The following is a 26,318-nucleotide window of genomic DNA, read 5'->3' as shown; positions in this document are numbered from 1 at the left end:
CAAAAACGATGAATATGCCCATGAACAGCTGTATTTTGACTTCGTATACAAAGAAAGCTACATCATTATATAATACATGGAATAATTTTTTTCTCACTACAAAGCTCAAATATTTTTCGTAATTTACCTTAAGAGACATATCGTAAAACTTGGAATGGAATATTTTTGATAACTGCATATAAAAACACAGCCTTATACGTCGCCCACTTACCAAAAATGGTATTTGTATGTTTCAGGATTTGGAGGTGCAAAAGAGACAACTAATGGACATGCTGTCTCTACATTCTGCGTCGTGCGTCAAAAACAACTCGAACAGGACCTCGCCAACAAATTCCTTCAACATGTTGCGTTCCTACGAATCCCCAACAACATTCCCCGTCAACTATGACGCTCATTCTCCTTACATCCGGCCGGAATCCGCGAACATTCTAGCCTCTAGCTACACCTGTGTCACCCCCATCAACGGGAGCTCCATCGACAGCATGACCCTAGAAGCGACATACATAGCCCCACAGAACATAGACGTGGACTACAATAGACCAGACAGCGTCCTCAGTCTTCCCCCCAATTCCGAGAACTATATGACCACAGACGGTTACTTGCCAAAAGCCACAACCATCCTTGGGTCCATCGAACCCGAAGCTGAGTATTACGAGGCGGAACTAAATTACTCCGCTCAGCAATGCCACAATTACCCCAACCAAGACGCTCAAACGAAACTCAACATGAACGACGGCTGCCTAGTTTAGACGTTCGGGTCCAATTTCGTATACGTTTAGATTTAATTCGAAATCGTCTCCACATCTCGCTTCCAATTTGTGATTAAAATTTTATTGGTTGTCTCTGTTGAAATTTATTTCGAAACGAATTGTATGTCTACTGTGTAGAACGGAACGGCGCCTTCATTCAATTCAATTTTGTGTGCAAAATTGAGAAATTTGTTTTAGTGTTGTGAATAATGTCACCGTAATGTAACATTGAACTGTGTTAAGGTAATCGTACATAATATTTAAATTAAGTTGTTTTATTCTAACCGTTTTATAAGTTCGATAATTTTGCTTTGATCTGTACAAAATATTCAAGATCTGATCTATGTTTGCGGATATTGCAAATCTCCGCAGTGAACAGCCATAAGTCTAGTCGACTTTTGACGCCAAATACAATACATCACAAGATACTTCCAATACGAATACCTCCTGTTGAAATTCCAAATGTATATTTTATGTTATAAATATATTTTTGCAGATTATAATGATATATTACCATTTTATATAGGATTGCATAGATTAAGGCGCTTTACTCTAATGAGGTGATATGTAAATTATAGTATATGTACTAATTACATACCCTAAATTTTATATTCAGCGTGTATTTTCAGCGATGAGACACAAAGTGTCGTTAAATAAGTGCCTATTTAATTGTTCGTTACTTAATTGTATCTTGCGAAGATAATAATGTTAAGGAACGAATGTTCGAAATATTTTATCGATTATATATTTTCATATGCGTATTTGAGCTTATTGTATTTACATTACGGCAACCAACTATTTATTTCACCGTCACGTTTATTATAAAAAACAGCGATTATACTTCAGATGTAATTAGTTTTACATGTGCTTTAGCGATAAATCGATTCTGTGGTGACAGGGCTCCATTTTGTTTTTGTTTGGAAATAGGGAAAAACGGTCTAATTGTAATAAATATTTAGTTGGTTGCCCTTAAACCGTGCCTTGTACCAGTGAACCTAGTCTTCGGCTGCCAACGACACAAACAAGCAGTCAGTCACGCAAGCATTTATTTTTGTCGATTTGTGATATCTTAAATATGGCACAAATCAAAGTAGTTATATCGCTCCCAGATTTATATAGATAGGCATAGAGATTATAGAAGAAATGTCAAATGTCACTTTGTGACAAATCACTTAAGTATCAGTCAATTATCACGGATTCTGACAGACAAATAATAACAAAATTCGCTTTGTACTCTCTATGACCTAGTTTATAAATCTCCTTGATATTGCTTAAAAGCTTTCTAGTGACATAGCTATTCTATTATTTATTGCTTTTTATCTATGGTAAGTTGGCATTACGGAAACCTCAAAGTAATCTTAGATAGAAGATTAACTTTTGATGGTTCCATGGTAGAATCCGCAAAACATATACTTTTAGTTATATTATCATTAATAATGCTTACATATAATGTTGATTTTTATTTAAATAAAATGTAATTTATTTTTTTAATGTCTACATAACAAGATTTATTATAATTCTGTTTTGAAATTTTTATATTATAGAATACTTAAAGCCAATATATTTGCCACTTTCATATCGTTAATTCAGGATTGTAGAGTACCAGTACTGTCGGCTGTTAACTAAAGGGTTTTCTTGGTACATAATCTTCTTCGTATGGTGAACAAAATCACATAGAAGTCTACGTTGTATTAATAATAATCATGCTGAAGTTAGCGGTCAAACCATTGATATACAAAAAACCAATACAACCGGGTTTTTTGTATATCAATGGGTCAACCCCATAAACTTGACTTTGAGTATTCCAAATTGTATAATATTGACAAAACTGAATTGTATCGACTTTTTTAACGCCTAACGCACGACATAATGTTCAATATATATTTTAGAGATGAATTTGTATAATGAAGTTCATGTTTCGATAAATTTTATTATTAGACGTTGTAATTGTTAAACATCACTCGTACCTGCTTCTTTATAAATATTTTGACAATCGAAGCAAAATTGTGCTTATTTACTGAAAAATTAAAAACATTATATTGAATTTATTGTTTATTTTTAATTCCTTCGAACCTATCAATAAGATGAAAAATATATATACTTTCACTATTAGGGTGCTTCTTAGGATATATTTCTAGAATATTAAAAAAAAAATCTATTAGAAGCCGCGTCAGGTGTCTAGTAGTCTATATAGACTAAACTTTTTGAAAAGCTATGTGTCTGTTATAAGCAGTGTTGGCCTAATGGCTTCAGCGTGCGACTCTTATCCCTGATGTCTTGGGTTCGATCCCCGGCTGTGCACAAATGGACTTTCTGTCTATGTTCGCATTTAACATTCGATAGTACGGTGAGTAATCCGGCTTGCCTTAGACCCAACTCGACTGCGTGTGTCAGGCAAACGAGGCTGCACCAACTTGCCTATTAGATTGTAAATAGTAGACCCAAAAAAATTACGTGCGCCCTTGCGCACTATATAATTGTAATGATGTATTTTATGTATACTATACACGTCTCGTTGCATGCGTAAATACATAACTATATACATCGACATATTAAAGAAGAATTATGCTGTCCGAAAAATATGTAAAATAATAGGAAATTAAGGCCCATTTAGATGGAGAGAGTTTCTCCTCTCGAAGGTACGATTATCGAAAGAATATAAAAAGGTTCTTCGTCTAAACATTCACACCTATCGCTCTTCCACTTTGGCGACAATTGCCTCGAAATGGAAAATTTATTGTGTCCGTGTAAACAGAATTTCAAAAACAATAATCGTGTTTCGAGGATTTGTGCCAGTTGCTACCATGAGTGCAGTGAGTGAGGGTGTTTTAATTATTAATACAAGAATTAAGTACTTAAACGGAAATGGAAAAAATATTTTGGGTTAAAAATGGGATTGTTGTGTCATTTTTGAGAACAATACCCTAGTAATCCCGAAACTCGAATGAAACATCTCGCACTCAAAACGGTTCAAACTGATTTGTGCGATACACGTATGAATATAAAAAAAGGGTGCGAGTACTTATGTGCACGCGTAAGAAGTTATACTTCTTTGGCTTTCTTTATTTTTTTTAAATATTAGAAATTGCCTTGAGCAAAGAACACAGCCTTAAATTGTACAATAAACGAACTGGTCCATGACAGACTAGACCTAAAAATTGCCTTAAAAAGTGAAGCAGACATTGATCACGCAACTCGCTTACTAACCGAAGTGATCCAAGAAAGCTGCTGGATGTCCACGCCCGAAATCACTGCTCGTCTGCCACAGAGTAAGACCTACTCGGACACCATACGACAAAAAATATTAGAAAAACGAAGGCTACGTCGAATATGGCACACTAGTAGACTGACATATGACAAAACGGCGCTTAATAAAGCGATACGTGATTTAAAATCCCTAATATCCAAAGCTAATGAAGCAGCCTTGAGTAAACACCTGGAAGGATTGACATCAACAAAAGCAACCGATTACTCGCATTGGAGAGCCTGCAAAAACCTAGCTCGACCACTAGGTACACTAAAAGCCACCACTACGAACGCAGAACGGGCAGTGGATTAGAACGGAACGAGAAAAAGCTGAAGTTTTTGCCGATCATCTCAGTCATGTATTCAAACCGAATGACCCCAGGCCTAATGTAGATGAATCGGATATCGAACTAATCATTGACCAAGACCTGCAACTTGATCTACCATTAAAACTAGTGAGACCACGGGAAATTAATCGCAACATCAAATCTAAGGACAATAATAAAGCGCCGGGCTATGACTTAATAGACAAAAAGGTCCTCGAAGAATCACCACGCAAAGTGATAGTGTACCTTACAATGCTATTTAATGCAATCCTAAGAGCTGGGTACTACCCAGACTTATGGAAGGTATCACAAGTGACTATGATCCACAAACCTGGAAAACCGATTCACGAAATCACTTCATATAGACCCATTAGTCTGCTGCCTATAATGTCCAAATTATTTGAAAAATCTCTACTACACAGAATGCTGGACATAATAAAAGAAAAGCATATCATACCAGATCATCAGTTTGGCTTTAGGCAAGAACATGCCACAATAGAACAAGTCCACAGAGTATGTAGAAAAATAAGAAACTCCCTCGAGAGGAGAGAATACTGCTCATCTGCATTTCTAGATGTACAACAAGCCTTTGACAAAGTATGGCATAAAGGTCTTTTGTTTAAAATAAAATCCTTCTTGCCACACACATTCTATAGGATTCTACAATCATACCTGTCTAACAGACTATTTCAAGTTAAAGAAGGTTCACATCCAGTTTTTACGAAATTTGCGCAGGTGTTCCACAGGGCTCAGCCCTCGGACCCGTCCTGTACACACTGTATACATACGACCTACCACAGAGCCCAGAGATTACTATCGCCACCTTCGCTGATGACACGGCTCTACTTACCTCCAACAGAAGTCCCATTCTAGCCTCTAAAATCCTACAAAATGGCTTAAATAAGGTAGAAGACTGGTTGGCCAAATGGAGAATTGCAGTTAGTGTGTCCAAATCGGTGCACGTCACTTTCACGCTCCGAAAGGAAGACTGCCCCCCTGTCACTCTAAATGGCACCCAATTACCACATCAAAACACAGTCAAATATTTAGGAATGCATTTAGACCGCAGACTCACCTGGAAAAAACATATTCAAACAAAGCGAGACGAAATTAACCACAAATACAAGGGTCTCTACTGGCTAATGGGACGAAATTCAAAACTTGCCACTGACAATAAGTTCCTCTTGTACAAAACCATTCTCAAACCCATATGGACATACGGAATACAGCTTTGGGGATCTGCTAGTGCCCTTAAATATAATAATAATACAAAGAGCTCAAAATTACATACTCAAGCAAATATCAAACACCCCATGGTTTCTCAAAACTACAGAAGTCCATGAATTTCTTAATATGCCCATGGTAAAAGAGGAAATAATCACACATGGGTATAACTACAAACTAAGACTTCAAAAGCACCCCAATCAGCTAGCAGGACAGCTAACTATACCTGAAACTACTCGACGACTAAAAAAGCGGCGAGACATTTTTGATCAGGACAACCCAACAGACTGAGTTTAAATAAGAATAGGCAGGCTCCGCTGGGAGTAGCGCCTAACACGTCAATAAGCTCTCAACGTATCTACCTACTTATAGTCGCAAAGACTGATTGTATGATTAATAATTAAAAAAAAATATATATTAGATAATTAATAATAAATATTTAACGTTAATAATTTAATAATATATTATTCAATTATTTATTAATATTCATAATAATAATTATTATTATTTTATTATATTATTCATTCAATTTAATAACTAGGTTTGTTTCATAACCAGGAAAAAAATTCTTGGAAAAAATAGTTAAAACTCCTTTATTTGTTTAAAAGGTCATTATGGTCATTCAAAATTCTTGGCATAGCTGCTAACTTCATGCATATTCTATTTATTTTTACTTGTAGATTGTCTTATTCCCATCTCGCTCGCAAACGCTCGGCGCCCGGCTGGTTTAAAAAGAATTCATTAGTGGGCAACTTCATTCTGTTAATTTTGTGTCACGGTGCGCGCGCATCTTAAAATTTCACTGTCATAAATTTTTCATAACGCGCCTAAAGAAGTATAACTTCAAAAAATGTCATACCAGATCGTTTTTATACTAGTCGAGATTCTCGCAAGTAAGAATGTTCTTACTAAATTGTCGATGTGTAAACAGACGCAGGAAATTATAGCCTAGCGATAAATCACTGGCGAATCTAGTATAACATAATCGTAGGTGAGAATTTAGTTCTTGTCTGTATGTAAACATTTTGATACGATAATGCTATGGCGATTATTACTGTTGATAGTCGCGTACGATTTCTCGCGTGCGAGAAACTCTCTCCATCTAAATGGGCCTTTAAAATACTCATGTTATCCAAGTCCAACTACATCACAGCCCGTTTTGGAGTCGGTCGTTAAGGAAATAGAAATCTCAATTTATTTAATACTTGTATAAAATAAAGACACAGATAAACGTTTAACATTTATTAATATCACAAAAAATATAATACATTGACTTGTATTGTTCGGTTTTCAGTCCAGTCACGAGGTCTACCTAAAATAAAAAAGTCTTATGTATACCTGTATTATTAATCACCGTATGATTGTGAACATGGTCTTTTTATCACAGGGTAAATTAGTTAAATAAATTTCGTAATTAGCTAGTTGCTCAATTATCAAAATAATAATCCAAAACTTTCCCTTGTGCCATTGAGGTAAGGTTCTTAATTAAATGGCAAGTACTTAGTTATGTCGCAGCCATCTAGTTTAATTAGGCGTTCAATTACCAGCCTAGCCTTTTAACTAAACAGCCCTGTTTAACTAGCGGCCTGAAAGATGTTGAGCCAGTTGATCAAACAGCTAGAATGACTTGGATCGATGACGTTTCATTACTTGCCTAGCCTGTTGACTGTTAATTTTATTTTATTCCACTTTCTGCCACTCTCAAACTGATCTCTTTTGTTCCATAAAAATCAACAAGAGTTGGACGTTGGTAGTTGGTACAATGGAAGAGTGTAGTGACAATAATAATGTGAATTTGACCCAAGCAATTTAATTTTAAAAGAAATATTTTTTAAATCATATGTTTCATCTTTTTTATTTCTGCCAAATAATGACTCTATCGTACGAATTTATTAAGCATTAGCCAGCCAATTTATTAAATATTGTAACGAACGCTACAGCTGAATATCTTCCAGGCCGCTAGTTAAACGGCGCCGTTTAGTTAAAAGGCTAGACTGTTAATTGAACGCCTAATTAAGCTAGTTGGCTGCGACATATACACTAAAAACAAATTGAATTATAAGATTTTTTATAACTTGTCCACGGACAGATTATACAAAAGATTTTCACAATCATATGGTGACATGAATGTTTAGTTTAATGAATAAAAAGCAATGAAGTCAGGAAGTTTGGAAATATAGTGAAAAACCCTACACCAATTCTTGCCAAGTTATAACCTAAAGTATAAATAAGTTTAAAATCATAATCACTATCGAATATCTACTCTGACAACCAACACTATCGTCCACCTTTCATCTCGTTAGACTAGGTGGCGTTTATTAACAATATGTTACTAGGAACTAAGATTATGCAAAGTATGACTTCTGTATGTATATGTCGGAGCAATGGCGCTGATATCAGCTGCCATTTTGATGTGAAACATCTATAGTCGCACGTAAAACCGATTTCTGGCGTGGCGACGCATCCCATGGCGACGCTATATGATGGTATAAATAATATACAGTCTATATGCAGTAGTGTGTACGGTGTGTATTTCGAAGTCACTGATTAAACGAATTAAGTAGTCACGATTTGAAATAAATTCGTAAATTTTTGTATTTAATGAAAATAAATGTTTATTCAATCTTAGTTAAAAATCGAGTTATTAATTAAGAAAAAAAATATTGGTTGTTTGTAAAGTAGGTTTACGATCGAGATGTTTACGTGATAACGTCTTATTGGTGATATAAGTTTTTGGGAAGTAAGGAATTAATGAAGATAACAAATCTCCATTCGTTTGTATGCCGCTAGAGTGAGAGAGACGGAAGATCGGTCCACTCACTCGAACGCTATGCCAGCCTCCGCTCGTGAGGATTCCGCGTGACAAGTTTCACGGAATGACTGGCAGCGCTCGAGATGAGACGGGAGATCGGTCCGTCTCTCTCTCGTTATACCTGCGATCGCGCTCGTGAGGTTTTGGTGTGACACAAGTTTCTGAACATGTCACCCGACTAAAACGATTTTAAAGACGTTATCACGTCAAAAAATCGTAATATTTTATTTTATCATTGACATATTTAGTTCCACAATCTGTTCTTTTCTGCATATTACTTTTACAAAATAATGTCGATGTTTCACATCGGCCAGGCGTCTATAATTTAATAACATCAAAGTTAAAATAGTTAAAAACCGTTATATGGTTTATTTTATTTACCAATTTTAATAGATCTACAAATTAACGACTATTTAATAGTCTGTTGTAATTCATATAACGGTCTTTAACTAATTTGACTTTGATGTATCAAATTATAATGAAAATGGCAGCTGATAAGAGCGCCATTGCTCCGACATAATATATATATTTTAAATACGGGAGTCATAGCAGCTATGTCTCGCCAAATTTTGCTCTTACTCGGTGCTGCTCTTATATTTTGGTTATCTCTGTTATGACTATAGATTAGATAAGTGATAAATGATGATAAATGATTTTATATAAAATATTTTTTGCTTAGTATAAGGATTGCAAACAAGCATACGGGACGCCCAAAATGAGCAGACATCGCAATCCATGGACAGCCATTTTAGTGGGTGCGTTGCCGGCCTTTAAGGGAGGACTATCTTTAAACCCTCAAGGAAGGTCCCCACCGGGAGTCGATTCCACAGTTCGCTAGTTTGCAAAAGAATCTGTTTTGTGAAGCCTCCTGTAGACTTCTAGCCATCAAGGTGATGATGATGAAATTTTGAATACATACGTCTCTTATATATAAATATATTTTATTAATTTTAAGGACTCGTTTCCCTTATATATCTATATGTTCATGAATCAGTTTTGGAATACAAAATCAAAGACAACACGATAGCATTTCGCATACAATCGTTTAACTTCGACAATAGTTTCACTGTTAATGTTAGCGAATGAAAAAGCTGTTAGTTAATAAAATCGAACCATACGTGAGGTCGTCGCTCTCGAACTTCAAACACTGGTAACAAAAGAAAAATACTTATTCAAATAAAAATTAAAATTTGTATGCAAATTAAAATAATTCTCAATATCACTTAATTATCTAACGACTTATATACCATTCGTAATCGCTACGAGTCGTAATTTAAATTATTATTTAATTATATATTTATAAAACAGTCCAATTGAACCGTAAAACTACAGTTTATGTCTCTTTTTCTCACATCGTAAACACATTTGGAGAGAAAGAGTACTAATAAATAAGCATTTAAATTTATGAATACATACTTATATTTATTAACACTTTGTTTCATACAGCAATATAATACAGTTGACACAATTAAATGAAAAGGAGGGCAACTAGTGGCATTATCGCTTTCGAGCGATCTCTTACAGGCAACCAATGTGAGAAAAAACATTAGACAAGGCATGCGCAAGAAGTGCAAAAATTGATTGGACATATAGTTATTTAGACAAAACGAATGGAACAAAACATATGTAAAAAGTGAAATAGATTGTCCATTATTAAAAAAAATTACAAGGTAATTTTTATTATATATATGTACTATGTTTTAATCATAAAATACGTGGAAACAAATGAAGACCGTATTTGAAGAAAACAAATGTTTTTTTTTAAATCATGGCTCGCGTTGTTGTTTTGTAGGGTCTTGACAGCTCAGCCTGATCAGGGATTTTCCCACGACTGGAGCAAGGGCGTCTTCAGCGAGACTCGGATCGACATAGAGGAAGAATAATTATTGTTTTTGAATGGAATTTGGCTGTTGGTTTGAAGGGCCTTAACAGATCAGCTCAGATTATTTAGAACTTAGCTTGGGCTTCTTTATAATGCAATCTCGCTGTTGGCCTCAAGGGCCTTTACACCTAAGCTGGGGCCTGGGTCTGAATGGGCGTCTCATGCGAGACTCAGATCTCAGTTTGGGCGTCGCGGTGTTGACGGTCAGTTCATTGACATTCATACAATTATCAAAGAGCGTTGTTATCGCGTGTAATTGTGACGACAGCGCCATCTCTTGACAAAATAAACAGTTTTTTTTTAATGAAAAAAGTGTCAGTTGTTTCAAACTAAAGAAAACAACTCGTAGCTATTATTACGATTGGTATGTATATATAAAATATTTCGTACATAAAAATAAGTAAAAAAAGGTCACAAAAACGTACCATTTCGCTCGCTTCGACCAGTCTTTGGGCGTCCAATGCAGACATTTTGGGTCTATCCTCAACAATTTCCTTTCCATCGCCTTCTGGTGTTGTTGTACTGTCTCCTGTAATATTTAATATTTGTTTATGCTTTCATATGTGTATGTTAATATATTTCAACCGTCCAAATTTAGTAAAATTAGTCCAAATTTAATCAAAATAGCCCAAATTTAATAAACATGTAACACATTAACAGGTATATGAAGGAATTTCGTATATGTGTGTGTCCACAAATTTCGCAAAATCCGTTTTCTCAATCTATTATATTGTATATTCCAACTTAGTGAACCATCCAAATTACATAAAAATGTGTTCAGTGATTTTTTTATGACATGTATAACAGCTATTTGAAGTTTTTTTTTCTACGTCAAAAACATTGGATTTCACATAGTGTTATGAATTGTCATTATTAATATTAAAAAAAAACTTATACAAAACCATACCTTATTAACGGAAATGATATATTGCCCCTTATAATAGTTGATGAGGTTTAAATTCTGAAGCGTACTTATAACATCCTCCTTTTTTATGCTGGTTAATTCACATATTTCACTGAAATTCGACAAATGCATAATTTAAAAAAATATCTATTAAGTTCTAAGTACTCTAAAGGTAGTCTGTATTTTTTTTTATGTAACAGTATTTTGTATTCTGCTATTGTATAAATATAGATATTTAGGCTTTAAGGCACGTGCTAAAACTCGGAAGTGTATGTAATGTTTGTCCACAAATTTATCAGAAACGAACGGAACGATCCCTTACTAAACAGTCCATTATCATCAAAGTAGATTTTGAGATATGTTAATATTGTCATTCTATATCTCATAGATATAAAACAAACACGCAAACCAAAAACCGAGTAAACTCGGATGCTTTGTACCCGGATATTGGTATGTTATCTAAAGATGGCGGCTGGCTGAATAAGCGCGAGGCGCGATGTCACACTGAATATGCATCATGAAAAGACTGTCCGTCTCTATCGCGCTCGGTCAAGCTTATGAGTATAAAAGAGACAGTTATTGTTTTGCTTTTGCTACTGTTTATGTTGATCTTTACTGCACATGATGATCTTTTTTCTCATTATTATTTTGTCTGTGATTGTTTACTCCTTTGGTTGGAGGTTAGAATACTTTAAAAAAAATGTCTTATGAAATATATTCCGTCTAAACATTACCAGGACAATCTCGTGAAATGGTGTACAATGTTTTTAATTATTTTAAGCATCTTAATAAAAACATTTTAATTAAAAAAAAAAAATTGACATCAGATGCGACTGGTGTTTCTAAGAGGAGTATTGAAAGAATAGTTAGTGAAGTAAAAGTGAAGTGTGTTGAGCTAGATGGAGTTTATGTCGAAAAATGAAAAATTATTTACACATACTACTCTTTTACGTTCTTGGGCGGGCTTAGAACTTTTGGATCCACCCTCGTATGCACATAATATTTATATGTATTTGACACATTTTTATTTATTTACAACCCACCTATCCTTACTAAAACCAGAGTAGACTAAATATAGCTTGGCAAAAAAGTCATATTTTTAAACATACTGTATAGTGAAATTGCATTAGTGTGAGTACTGTGAACGCGCCAGCTTTCGATAACCGACCTATACTTGGTACCCGGACACTCGAATACTAAATACCCGGATACTTGGTATTTACTTGCATCTCATACTCACTTGATAGTTATAAGTGGTTTCTCATTATCTGCCACTGGTTTTATACTAATAAGTATGTCGAGTATTGTCTGCGCCCAATAACTTCTGTATGAGAGAAGGCCAAGATCCGACAGTGGCTTCTCCGGGGAACCAGTTTTGCCTTCGAACTTTGACAATTCATAACCTAAAAAAGTATAAACGATTATGATTAGTTTATCTTTATTATTTGAAACTAAATTTGGTAACTAAATTTTCTATTATTTATTAGTGCCAATTGTAATTTTACTTTTGATTTGGAATATTATCATTAAGGCGGAAACATACTACTAAAACGCGACGCGACGTGTCGTGTCGACACCCGATGTCCATCGTGCACATTACCAACACGCGACACCACGACACGCTTGCAAATTCAGGAGTCATTTATTCCCCGCGCAATGTGCCAGCAAGTTTTTACCAATTTGAGGTTCAGATTCGAGGAATGTTTGCAGCGCAATGGTGCACACCTGGATGATGTTATTTTTAAGAAATAAATTTCCCAGATGTCTATTTTAATTGAAATAAAAAATTGTATGTGTGTTGTATTTAGTTTTTTTATTATATTCTATATATCCTAACTCCCTGTTTTTGTCCTTGTATTGAGGTAATCTCATGTCATATAAAACAGAATATTGTTGTACCAACTCAATTAATTGTTCGTCGTTCATTTCGCCAAATAAATCCAAAAATATCTAAGTATATAAATTGACATTCGTGTCAAAAACTCAAAAGACTGACGCATGACGTCATCATCACAACATCCACAACACGCCGATCCAAATCGATTGGATGTTACCGCGTGTGATCACATGGCGTGTTGTCTATGTGCGTCTGACCATATTAAATATATGGGATTGATAAGTACTGACATGCGTCGGATGGCGTGGTGTAGCGTCGCGTTTTGGTAGTATGTTTCCGCCTTTAGTCAAAGTCAATTCTTATATTATCTGTATCGTAAATATCATACTTTATTAATTTTTTTCCAAAAGTAATACACCAAGTCGCTTTTTAAAGACTAGACGGAAGATCTTTTAATTCTTTTGGTAATCTATTGTAAACTTTAATTGCCATATAAAAGGTGTTTTTCCGAAACAGTTCCAGATTTATTTTTGGCACAGCCAATTTCTCCCCATGTCTACTTCTTACTTCGACTTCTACTAATGGACCGGAATATAAATAAAAAATGTTGCAAAAGCATTCTTTGAGACATAAAAACCATAGTCAAAGTAAAACTTTTTAAAAATGAATCTTATTACACTGCTTGCTTTAGTTAATAAGGAATATTTTAGTTCTTTATAAAAGCTCAATACTCACTAAATTCTATAAGTAATGTGCCGTAACCCTTCCTTTGGTAAGGAGGCAAAGTTAAAATACACGCCACGTTATAATCCTCCGTACTTTCCTTCTCCTTAGAAAAATAACCAACTATGTGAAAACCTGAAAAAAAAAAAATCGATTGTCTGTAAAGTCGGTTTACTGACGATAGTTGACCACGTCATAAAAAAATATTGATGGGATGGTTGCATTTTTAAAAAAAAATAATTAAATTTTATTTGTTTGATAGAATATTTTGTAGGGATATAGAGGAGGTAAATGGAAATCAAAATTGAATTGATCAAGTTACATTTATTTGTACGCATAAATACAATTATGTCAATTTTAAATGGAACGCCTCAGAGCGAAGTAACGCCTCAGACCGAGGTAACGCCGCATGAGTCATGTTTTTTCGTGCGTGCAGCCGGCTCTATCGAATTATAAGACGTTGTCACGTCAAAAAATAACGTTTAGTTTATATGTATAGTTCAACCTTTGCTGGACGGTTTTGATCTTTTCCACAACGCCTTCAAATAGAAGATATAAAAGCGCTAGCGGATGGAAAAAGAAAGAAAGAAAGAGATATTAATACGAGAAAGTATTTATTCTACGGAAATTATTTTGTGCGCAATGTTAGTAATACTCGTTTATCTAATTTTCTTTCCTGAAATTGATCGCAACAATCATGAAGATAGTTTTAGTTTAGTTTGTAATACAAAATAAAAGTTAATACAGTTTAAACACAAAAAAAGAGTAGTAAACATATTTCTACGATGAGTGGTAATACTTTATTACGTTCTAGACATATTTTGTCAAAATTACCGTCGTAATGTGCAATTACTGTGTCGTCCGTAAATATGTTTAAACAGTGAAACAATCGTTAAACGCTTTAGACTAATTAGATTAGATAAATTACTGTAATGTACATTTAGTATTTTTTTAACTATTTATACTGAATACATAAACAACAATGTTTAAATCGTCAAGTAATAAAAATGTATATGTAATGTACATAGATACCGACGCCCATGGACACATTACCAGAAGGCTCGCAAGTGCTTTGCCGGCCTTTTAAGAATTGGTACGCTCTTTTCTTGAAGGACCCTAAGGTAGCGTTCAAGTATTACGTAACGTTTTTCCGTTTTGTAAAACGTTACGATGCGTGGCGGGAATTGAATTACGCGTTATTCTTGATATTATTTTCGACTTTCCAGTACTTCACACCACATATTGCTAACTTTTAGGTATAAAGAGTCACTCGGTGGTCACGAAACGTTTTACTATTGGGTACAGAAAAACGTTACGGCGCGTTACATGGGGGGGGGGGGGGTTCAATACTTGAACGCTCCCTAAGTCGAATTGATTCAGAAATACTTCAGTGCCCAGTTCCTAGTAACATTACCAACTTTAAAAAAAGCAGTATTTATCTTTAATAAACTTACCTCTTGTGTCAAAATCCGTCATAACATAGAAAAGGAAGGGATCGGTGTCGTAGTACAGAGTCTTGTGGTCCAAAAAAAGTTTCGCTAAAAGGCATAAGTTCTGCGCGTACGTCTTGTTCTTCCTGCCGTCGATTTCGAAGAAGGAAATACTTCCTTTTCTGTATATTTCGTTTCCGGGAGGGTGTTTTAGCTTACATTTTATCTGAAATTAACGTTATCAAAAATATCATGCATAGAAAAAAAAATTAATACAAAAAAAATTGATGATTTTTCATACAGTACAAAAAAAATCAGTGGCGCTACAAGCTTTTGAGATCTGGGTCTCAGATTTCTTGTTCATTAATGATCATTTGTAAATCTAATAGGTAAGTAGGTGATCAGCCTCCTGTGCCTGACACACGCCGTCGACTTTGGGTCTAAAGCAAGCCGTTTTCCTCACGATGTTTTCCTTCACCGTTCGAGCGAATGTTAAATGTGCACATAGACAAAAAGTCCATTGGTGTACAGCCGGGGACTGAACCTACGAGCTCACGGATTGGAGTCGCACGCTGAAGCCACTAGGCCAACCTTTTCATATAGTATATCCGTACATAAAATATTTTATGAAATGTGTTTTAATTTAGTAAATTTTTCGTTTGCAAATATTAATTATACAGTAACATTTATTATATTTACAAAATAGGATTAAAATGACTAATTATTATTAGCTATATGTAATAATATGTTTTACTTATTTTTTTCATTGTTTGAGAGAGAACACAGACTCTTTCTGTCCTTATCGCTCTCGGACACTGCAAATAAATAAATGCGACGAAACATTAAGTATTTATACTTACAAGGTGACGGTCTAAGCACTTTTTACTTTTTCTATATTTCAAACAAAATTCACATATATAGATACACGGCAGGTTGACCATTTCCTGAAACGAGAAAATATATTTAAGACTCCTGAATTTTTTAGAAAATACATAATACTAATACTCCAGTCAAATTACGAAATAAATAAACATGAGCGAACACAGTTTGGGGATTTTGAGGATCGATAGGGGGGTGTATTCTGAGCATAAATTCCAATTTGAGGGGTTGTACTGAGGTCAGCTCAAGGTCATTTCGATGGAAACGCGTTTAACTCGATATCTCGAGAATGGTTAGTGTTAGGCGAAAAATTGTAGAGACCTTTTCTTTTCTAAACAAAATTAACTAACTTTTTTATCTGAAACTTTTTTCTATAACATTAATATTTTTCAAGATATTACTCCCACAAGGAAAAAATTTTACTTTTTTTTCCATTTTTCGTCGTTTTCTCCCCAACCATTCAATATTATTAAATTTTACCGATCATCGAAGTGTAGAACTTTTAATTATGAACAATTTTGTTCTCAAACTTTTTTCCGTAATGCCAATACCTTCGGAGTTATAGATTACTTTACCGAGCGAAATCCGCGCCACTGTCGCAATATAAAAAGGTAAATCGATTAAACTATTTAAAAGTAGGTATTTAATTTGGGTTAATTTGGGTAAGAAGTAAATTAACAATTAAAACTGTTTCACACATTGTGCCAAGAGGCCGGCCTTTCTGCATCCGCACGCTTTGCCGCATTTGGTTTTGCATTTGCGCGCAATCGATCTCAGTAAATTATCCGGAGCTGGTTTCAATGACATCGCTATCGGCTGCAATCAACGGGGGGTGCGACGCCAGCCCCATTCCTCGGGTTTCAGATAATTTTCCAGCCAGTATTGAACTTGGTAGAAACACCTCAACGAGTGGAAAAATGCCGCATCAGAGGTAGGAGGAAGGGATTCTAATTTAACCCTCCCACTGCCTGCCATTTTTTTATATCCCTTATATCGGAGCTCGTTGAGATTGGTACAATTCGTGTCATCTGCCTTGCGATACAAATTCAAAATGAATTGTTAGCCGTATGAAGCGATAGTTGTTTTATCTGCTTTGTCTTGCAGAAAAACTTCATTTAACAAAAGCAAATCCGGAGATTTTTCAACGCGGTCATTGTTTTCATCTTGCCTAGGTTGAATGGTGCCGACGTTGTGTCGCAACCACTAACCGCGTGCAAAAATAAAAGGTTTTTGCCGCATTCGGCCCATATATCGGTTTGAGGCAGTATGGGCTATGTGTACCGTCCGTCGATTTGCCTCGGCCAGGTTTTCTCAAGTAAATGTTGTTGCACGCGCTGGCTATTGCAGTCAGCAAAACCAGCAAATCCACATCCTCACCAATAACAACCACAGCAGTATACTCCTGCGAAGTTCTCTTAGCCGTACCTACTGATAATTAGACCATCCGCATCCTCTACGGCTTGCTCCACCTCTATGTCTGATTTGATGAACCGTTTTCAGTAGTGAGATGAATCTGGTCTTATTGCTCTCGTTGCCTAAAAACTTATCTGTGGATACAAGTTGCGACAATGGCGCGGATTTCGCTCGGTAAAGTAATCTATAACTCCGAAGGTATTGGCATTACGGAAAAAAGTTTGAGAACAAAATTGTTCATAATTAAAAGTTCTACACTTTGATGATCGGTAAAATTTAATAAAATTGAATGGTTGGGGAGAAAACGACGAAAAATGGAAAAAAAAGTAAAATTTTTGCCTTGAGGGAGTAATAACTTGAAAAATATTAATGTTATAAAAAAAAGTTTCAGATAAAAAAGTAAGTAAATTTTGTTTGGAAAAGAAAAGGTCTCTACAATTTTTCGCCTAACACTAACCATTCTCGAGATATTTAGGTAAACGCGTTTCCATCGAAATGACCTTGAGCTGACCTCAGTACAACCCCTCAAATTGGAATTTATGCTCAGAATACACCCCCCTATCGATCCTCAAAATCCCCAAACTGTGTTCGCTCATGTTTATTTAACCCGTTTTTAGCCATAATTTGACTGGACTATAATTACAAAATTGATATAGTTCAAGTATTACGTAAGCAGATGTTGCTGTCAGCAAAAGTAAGCAAAGCTCTCAAAAAAAAAACAGGGTGCGTGTACTTATGTACGCGCGTAAGAAGTTATACTTCTCTGGCATGATTAAAAATAAGTTTTTGATTGCATGCAAATAATTAATTACAATTAAATAATCAAAGACTGGAAAAGGAGTCATTATAGTCAATAAAGTTCAGTTTACATTTGAAAAATTAAATAAATAAATATTTATTATTATTCTCTTACATTAAGTGTAACATAAATTCTATTATTATTCGAATGTTGTTTTTAAATTATGTCCAATGCCGTAGCATCTTCCGTGGGCAACTTCATTCTGTTAATTTTGTGTCACGGCGCATCGTAAAATTTCACTCTCATCAATTTTTCATAACGCGCCTAAAGAAGTATAACTTCAATAATACAGTAGAACCTCGATAACTCAAACCTCGGTAACTTAAAAACCTCTATAACTTCAAAAAATAATATGTTCCCTTCCTATCAGAGCCAAAAAACCTCTATGACTTAAAATACGCAACCTCTGTAACTTAAATAAGTAATCTCTGAATTGGCCCTCAGTAACTTAAAGAAATGTTTCCACAACCTCTATAACATAAAATTGTTTGTCAATGAGTCACATTGCGTATCAATTAATGAAGCAAAAAGAGCTTTAACAACTGTAAGATCATTTATTCTCTTCTCTATTTGTCATTGAAAATCAAATCGCTTTAGAAACTGTGAATTGTTTAAAACAAAAGAAAATCACAGACTTTTTTAAGTAGACTTAACCTTTAATTGTTGTTTTATTTTTATGTAACGTGTGTAATGTGAATAAATAAATAGGATTATTTAAATTTCTGTATTTTATTGAACCAATCCTTCTGACGCATTCGAGTAAAAATAGGAATAAGGGTACATACATACATATGTACATACCTACCTCTATATTAAGATATTCCTAACATAGACCCTTGATAACTAAAAAACCTCTATAACTTAAAATATTTTGTGTTTCCCTTGGACTTTAGCTTATCGAGTTTCTACTGTAGTACATTAACCTATTATTTTTTTATAGGAATCCTCGAAAATGCATTTCGTTTTCAAGCATAGACAATGTGTGGGTAATATGTGTTAAAAGGTAAATAATTACCTACTGTTGACGTAATCACCAAATAAAAAAATCAAAAACCTACCTGTGGATAAGGCGCGAAGTACCAAGGCCGTATCCTATGTCTGCCCAGTTCAATCATTTCTATATTCTTCATCCTCGTGACCACATCGTCGTGCCCATGGGCGAGCATACTCCCCGACTGACGAGGTCGGGTGGTAGGCGTCGCCGTCCCGCTTACTGTTTCGTTCTCTATCGACTCTGTTGTTTCTGACTGAAATTTAAAAAAAATACAAACACTATAGTAAGAACAAGAAATGGGTTTAACTTATATCAAGCTAATTCTTTGTTTCTTTAACAATCCCATTTAAAAAAATCATATAATAAAAATTAAAGTTTAGCGATTAATTAGTTTTATAAATTATAAGGACAATAAATTCATATGTCAAATTCAAGTTTCTCATCCACAAGATTTAATAATCTTTGTCGAAGTTCACATTTACTACGGTCTAACCAATTGCAACAACTCTTTTTAGATTCTACCCTCATTTAGTTTTATAAACAATAAAAATATAGGGTGTCTCAGTAAGAGTGCACTTTTTCATTTTTAAATAAAGACAAGTATTTTATGACAGAGTTCTGATATTTTTATTGTATTGTAAAGAAGACATGTTCCGATTAAGTATGGAATAAAATATCCGGCAAATGACCTCCACGGCTCTGATGACAGGCCATTACACTTTTCATGAAATTTTCCATGATTTTTGCACAGAGATGTGGCTGTATCTCACCGATGACGCGTTGGATTTCCGATTGGAGATCAGGAATGGTTTCGGGTTATTCGCATATAACTCGAGATTTCACAAAACCCAAAAGAAAAAATCGCACGGCGTTAAATTGCACGATCTTGGTGGCTAGTTGACATCAAAATTTCGTGTTCTGTTCATCGGCGAAAAAGACTTTTTTTTGAAAAATTGACATCGACTTCCCTTTGCTCTATTCCTCATTGAGCAAATTGCTGGTGCTTTTTTGGTCTGCTGGTTTGAGCTCCTGAGTTAACTGAATTTTGTACGCATGAAGGTCTTTAGTCAAAATTTGCTGCGTCGAATTGATGTTTTCGGGTATTCGGCGACACTCTCGCTTACAGCAGCAATGTTTTCAAGGGACCGACCGGTACGTTGACGCAAAGGATTCTTATAATCCATAATTGACCCAGTTTCTTCAAATTTTTTGGCCACTCCTCGATTGGTTGACACATTAGGTGCACTTTCTCGGCTGAAAATTTGGTGAAGTTTGCGAGCATTTTCAGCGTTACTTTTGTAATGAGTTTTCACAATTATAACGAGTTGTTCTTTCAAAAAGTGCTCCATTTTTAATAATCGGAACAAACAGAGGTGACACCTGTCAAATTGCAGAGTTGCCACTTGCAGGAAAACAAAAATATTACAATTTTAAAAAGTGCACTCTTATTGAGACACCCTATATAACCCGAATAAACCTAACCAAGATAAGATACAGGCTAGGCCTGGTTTAAACGCTAGTGCACATAGAATTATTTTATGTATGAGGATCACCAAAATTAATAGTGAGAACACAACGATTCGTTGAATATTGTATGTTTATGACCTTTAGAATGTAAGTACAAAATGTAATTGTTTTTACGTCAAATAAAGTGGTTTTTTTTATAATTGTTTTAAAGGGACTTTTTTAAATAATTTACATACTTCAGAGAGCAGCTGGTTTTACAGTGGTGGGGAATATATACAAATATCATATAGCAAAACTAAAAATCGATTCATAGTTTAATTCCTAATAATTTTTAACCATCTTCAAGAACACGTTTTAACTAATATACCGATATATCTCGAGTGCTAAAATCTTAATGAGTGTGTATGTTTATCCATATATTTCTCGAGATGATCCTTAAATTTTTATTCCACCTTAAGGTACTGTGGAACTTATAGATTTTGTGAAACAGTACATACATTTCAGGACTGTAATACACCTTTTAAGAATTGGTACGCTCTTTACGTGAAGGACCCTCAATGGAATTGGTTCGAAAATACTTCAAAAAGAAGCTGGTTCCATAGTGGTGGTGCGCAGCAAAAAATTAGCCTAGAATTCTTATTCCCCACAACGTAAAGTACATCATTTTTAATATTAAATTTTTTTTATTCACTTAAGAAATTTAAACGATAAGATTTAGGAAGAAATTACTAGGAAATTGTTAACGAAACACAGTAAGTAAAATTAAATTCAGCTTCCAAATTTTGAAATCCTTAACAATCAAATTGCCCCTGTGGGACTAGGGCCCCTAGTTGGGAAACACTCGTGTATAATCTTCTCGCTAAGTTACGATTTATAATTGAATTACTATCAACACTAATAAACGGTGAATAGAAGCGAATGGAGAAAGAAAGCCATGGATGGTAAAAGCTGGAGGAGGCTTTTACCCGTGAAGGGGTTCCAATGGTACCGAAGGAAGTTACGATATTAGAGTATCAAGAAAAAAATGTACACAACAAATCTAAGCTTTGTAATGTTGGAAATAAATGGGCGTTATTATTGAAGTAAATCTTCTTTAGGCGCGACTAGGGAGTAACTCAGATTTTTTTTTCTGACGGAAGTAACGCTTAAACGTTATTTAAAATAATACGATAGCGCGTTTTATAAGTCCGTCAGCGCCATCTAGTGGTGCATTATTTGAACTGATTTAAGTCCGTTTCTTGGTTTATATAGATGGATAGCATTCATTCGTTTTATTTGATACAGATTTTTGTAATTATGTTATTATTAATATATTTATATTTAAAATGAAAATCAATACTAGTCACACGTAACCAAATTAAAATTCCACTAAAGAGGGAAGGTTCCCATCCTAGCTTGCTTTTCTTTTCATAGTAGTAGGCCAGTTTTTTTCGCTTAATTTCGTATTTTACCATTTTGGAAGAAGTAAATTAATACCAAATTATTATCTTAAAAATCGGGTCTATTTTACATAAAAATAACCAAGTTGTATTTAAGAAAATAGAAAAGTGAATAAAAAAATTCAACAGTTTTAAAAAAATATTTTAAATTGCAAAGTTTTTTGAAAATCTCTAAATATACTTATTGATTTATTTCGCCAAAGCGTAAAGATTACACGCACACAGTTTTTTTTATTATTATCAACAACAAGTAAATAATAGTCTTACCGTAACGGACACATCGTTATCAACAGAAACAGCCTTTCGTTTCCTATTAATTTTCTTCTGTAACGCGGCCGCCAGTACAGCACCGCCGTTGACTAGAGATGAAGAATCGTGACCGAGGGTCGGGCTTGCTGGCCTCGATATGAGCTGACGGGGCTCAATACCAACTATAAGAATAATAATAATTCAGTGGCGCCACAGCCCTATCTTCAGGAATTTAAGTCTGACATATTTTTTTGATTTTGGAACTTCCTCATAACGTTTGCAGCTGTCTACAACCGTAATTCGAATGGACGTAGAATTAGGCATATAATACATTTATTTAAGAAGATTATAGTTCGTTAGTTATCTTGTGTTACTTGCAATACTGTTTTAAATTTATTTATTGTCTTAAATTGCTTTTTTTATATATAATTTTTCAGTGCAGCCTTGCGATTCTGTAACTCACTTTACGTCTGATTTGAGAGCGACCACCGCTGTGAAAACCGCTGTGTGAGTTCAAACAGTGAGTTACAGAATCGCAAGGCAGTGTTAGGTTTCAGCGAACGACTCTCATTCCTAAAGTTTGAATCAATAGATTTTATATGTGTGTTAACACTCTCTCGAACGGTGAAGGAAAAAGTAACGAAACCGGCATGCCTTACTCATTGCCTGACGCATTTGACTTATTGCGTCTAAGGCTACTTGCCTATTAGTAACAAATGATTTTGACCTAAAAGGATGTAAAATATACAATTCGTGTCAGTGTTTTTGTGTATTTTGTAGATCGGAAACTATTCAATAAAACACCCCCATTTTAAATAATATGGACAAATTTTACTAAAACATTAGCTAAGGAAAAATAAGAATTGATAAATTGTCGATTAAGTTATTAAATACCTTCAATGAAGGGCTCATTAACGTCTTAAGAATAACATTGTTCACAACCAGAAATTGATATTTCATTAGGGTATAATTCACCTTTTTTGATACTTTAAAGTAACTAAAAGAAACCAAATAAATAATATTATTATATCCTTGAAGAAAATTGTGTGAAAAGAGTGAGAACTTAAAAGACTCATAAAATAGTATAACATTTTCAGCCTGAAATTGTCTTTCCAGCCAATAAATTATTTAACAAGTACGGTACGCACTTCAAATCTCTAAGTGCTAGAAGTCTTAAATAACATACCAGGTGTAAACTTTTGAGCTGAGCCATTAAGTGCATGGTTGGAATTACTTTTTTCAGGTATTTTTGGTGGTATTTGGATAATTTCTCTGTGTGGAGTGCTTTGTGACTTCGGTGGTTCAATACAGACATTATCATCTGCAGACAAAATAAAAAGATGATTAGTGCCATATAAGCAATGTATTAAAGGAATATAATTAAATAGGAACAGGTTTACGTAACATTCCGTTTCTAATGACAGTTCTGCCAATATATACCATCGATAAAGGGGCTTCACATTTAATGGTGTTAAATGAAAAGAAATGATAATTTATAGTTATGTTACACAATTTTGATATTTAATTGTGATGTTAACATTGCAACAAACAAAAATCTATTTTTTTTTAAAGTAACTGATTAAAACTCTATTATTGATTTTCTTCCTTAACATAATGTATATATGCATGTATTTACAACTAATAGTGTAATTAAGAAAGCTGCACCTAATTTTAATGTGATTTATAGCGCATGCAAAGCTTTTAGACCTTCCAACACCCAAAACTTCAATAAATCGAAAAAAAAAAATTAAGGCGCTACTCTAATGTACTAAAATATTACTAAGATAAATGGACAGGAAAACAAAAGATATCACCATGCAAAAATAACAAAATTCCAGTAAGGTTACTTAGTTTAAATGTAGTAAAATCTTGCACAACTACCAAATAAATTAAATTCTAATAGCAAAACAAACATACTAATAAAAGTAGGCATCACGCCACCTCCTGATCCAATATGTGTCTTCTTTGGAGTAGTTGTCCCACCAGTTGGTGCCCCATCTCTGCGTGGGAACTGAACTTTTCTTGTATCGAGCCATGATTCCTCAACCCATTCATCTAATCTCTTATTAACTGAAATATGTAAAACAAAATGTTATCAGTCACATCTTCATCAATTGATATAGAATCCAAAGGAAATATACTAAACTGACAACGTAGGCAGTTTAAGAAATTCAATACAAATATTAAATTTGTAATAGAATTTGTTAGTTGTATTATACTATCCTACAATCAAATTTTCATTTTATGGTATAAAGGATTATAATACGAATTTTCTTACAGTCGACATAGTGAACATAGTATCCTCTCATTCCACTAATATCTTTGATACTTATAATTTCCGCTAAAGGCCAGTCGTCGCCGCCTTGCATTCGAACTGGCAGACGACATCCTTCCACCAAGGAAGCCTAAAACACCATGCATTGTTGAAATGAAAAACTGAAATGTTACATGTGCTTTCTTTATTTTTACTAGAAAATAAATACCGCTGAATCACAAAATGTTGTAACTTCGTCTTCATTTTCAGTAAAACTCATAATAATACTATATTCCTACTAAAAACGATAAAACTAACAATAAAACACCACTCGCATCGTTAATAAAACATCAACCACAGAGTGAGTGAGATTTTTTTACATTATCACAGATAAGGATTAGATAAGACTGTTACAGTTTAAACAGAAGAGTTTATTAAGCAATAAAAATCCAACAAGCTCATAAAACTAAATATTACAATTTTCTCGTGTATATTTTTCATTATAGCTGTTGAATCTAGTATGAAAGTCTTGGTATTCCTATGCGAATACCCGATGAGTCCAAAAACGTAGCTAAAAATAATAAATAATTTACATTACGTTAACTCAAGAACTTTAAAAATGACAATAACAAATGACACTTGACTGATGTTTGCTTAATGTATGTGGCGTTCTGTCGCAATTTTATCACTACTCTGTGGTCACCTTTGACAGCTCTATAGAAGCAAAAAAATAGTGCCTTTCCCATTAGGGATAAATTAATATCATCATCGTCATCGAAAAAATAGAGATATAGCTCTACCGGAATCTCATGGCATATAGGGAAATATAAAATTGTTGTGGGCACTGGGTAAATTGGATTAAATGATTTTGATACTATTTAATTTTTATTTATGTCTTTAGTATTAAAAAACATTAAGTATATTAGTTATTTGTACATCGGGTTGACATGTTTTTTTTCACTACTTCAAGTAGTTAACATTTACGACAATAATCATCATAATGTAAATCATTTGCACTGAGCCATTCTTTTATATCAGTGATACGATTGGCTTGTGTAGGTGGTTTGTGCATACGTACGGAATGATAACTAGAATTATTCATAACAATGAATGAAGGTCTTGTTAGATTTGGAATTAACTTAACACATTTTGTAAAAGTGTCTTTAACCATATTGTGGTGGTAGTCAGCAAAAACACTTGTTGACCTGTACACCAGAAAACAATTTGGCACAAAGCCATTTTCTCCACCAGCGTTTACAATGATCCACCTCGCTCCAAGTGAGATACCTGAAGACCTGAAAGGCCTGCAATATCTTTGCTTTGTCAGCAGCATAGAACCTGAACTGTGAATGTCTCGTCTAAATAAATCACATCCGATTTATGCTCTTCAGCTTCGCGGTTTAAGTTAAACGCTTCAAAAACTTGTATCTTTGTAGTTTTATAGTGTCGTCTCTGTTCATCAAAATAGTCCTTTTTGATTGGCATATTTTAGCATATTCAAAACCAAACTCCTTAATGTATAAATCTGTAAAAAATAATAATATTTAACATGTTGCTCAAACGAAAGCTTAATCATTCATTATCATCATCATCATCAGTTTAAATACATCCCACTGCACGTCACAGGCTTTTTTTTAACGAGGAGAGTGAGTAGGATTATTACTTAATATTTTTGTTAACCTCAAAGACTC

General features: G+C 34.3%; 2 protein-coding genes across 5 annotated transcripts in view; one reads left to right on the top strand and one right to left on the bottom strand.

Annotated features, from left to right (window-relative positions):
• The window catches only part of LOC125057195 (activating transcription factor 3), a 73,449-nt gene extending 71,502 nt beyond the window's left edge, over window positions 1-1,947 (top strand). Inside the window, exon 6 of the mRNA XM_047660715.1 lies at window positions 237-1,947. Within this exon, the coding sequence (XP_047516671.1) occupies window positions 237-749 (513 nt within the window). The 3' untranslated portion in view covers window positions 750-1,947. The remainder of the gene's footprint in view (window positions 1-236) is intronic.
• Window positions 1,948-6,772: 4,825 nt separating this feature from the next.
• On the bottom strand, window positions 6,773-25,005 carry LOC125057383 (histone acetyltransferase Tip60). Of its 4 annotated transcripts, none has more exons than XM_047661043.1 (14): window positions 24,857-25,005; window positions 24,652-24,778; window positions 24,291-24,443; window positions 23,560-23,694; window positions 22,392-22,555; window positions 19,283-19,471; window positions 15,994-16,077; window positions 15,158-15,359; window positions 13,716-13,838; window positions 12,384-12,546; window positions 11,147-11,255; window positions 10,665-10,768; window positions 9,476-9,504; window positions 6,773-6,857 (listed from the first exon to the last, which is right to left on the bottom strand). In XM_047661043.1, exons 1-13 carry the CDS (start codon window positions 24,905-24,907, stop codon window positions 9,498-9,500), a joined length of 1,611 nt encoding a protein of 536 aa, XP_047516999.1. In that variant the 5' UTR covers window positions 24,908-25,005; the 3' UTR covers window positions 6,773-6,857; window positions 9,476-9,497. The 4 variants fall into 4 exon arrangements, with proteins under 4 accessions (XP_047516999.1, XP_047517000.1, XP_047517001.1 ...); XM_047661044.1 differs by having other exon boundaries at window positions 6,773-6,853; XM_047661045.1 differs by having other exon boundaries at window positions 24,315-24,443.
• Between the last annotated feature and the right edge of the window lie 1,313 nt (window positions 25,006-26,318).

This window comes from Pieris napi, chromosome 16, assembly GCF_905475465.1.
Source record: "Pieris napi chromosome 16, ilPieNapi1.2, whole genome shotgun sequence".
NCBI classification, from domain to species: Eukaryota; Metazoa; Arthropoda; class Insecta; order Lepidoptera; family Pieridae; genus Pieris; species Pieris napi.
The sequence above is the reverse complement of the archived record's forward strand: the minus strand, read 5'-3'. Positions and strand labels throughout refer to the sequence as shown.

Excerpts from the sequence above, each read along its gene's own strand:
- LOC125057383 (XM_047661043.1), bottom strand. The coding sequence starts at position 24,907 with ATGAGTTTTACTGAAAATGAAGACGAAGTTACAACATTTTGTGATTCA. Across the intron at positions 13,839-15,157 it reads GACGGATTTTGACACAAGAG|GTTTTCACATAGTTGGTTAT; the intron begins GTAAGTTTATTA and ends TTTTTTTTTCAG. Across the intron at positions 10,769-11,146 it reads ATATCATTTCCGTTAATAAG|GAGACAGTACAACAACACCA; the intron begins GTATGGTTTTGT and ends TAAATATTACAG.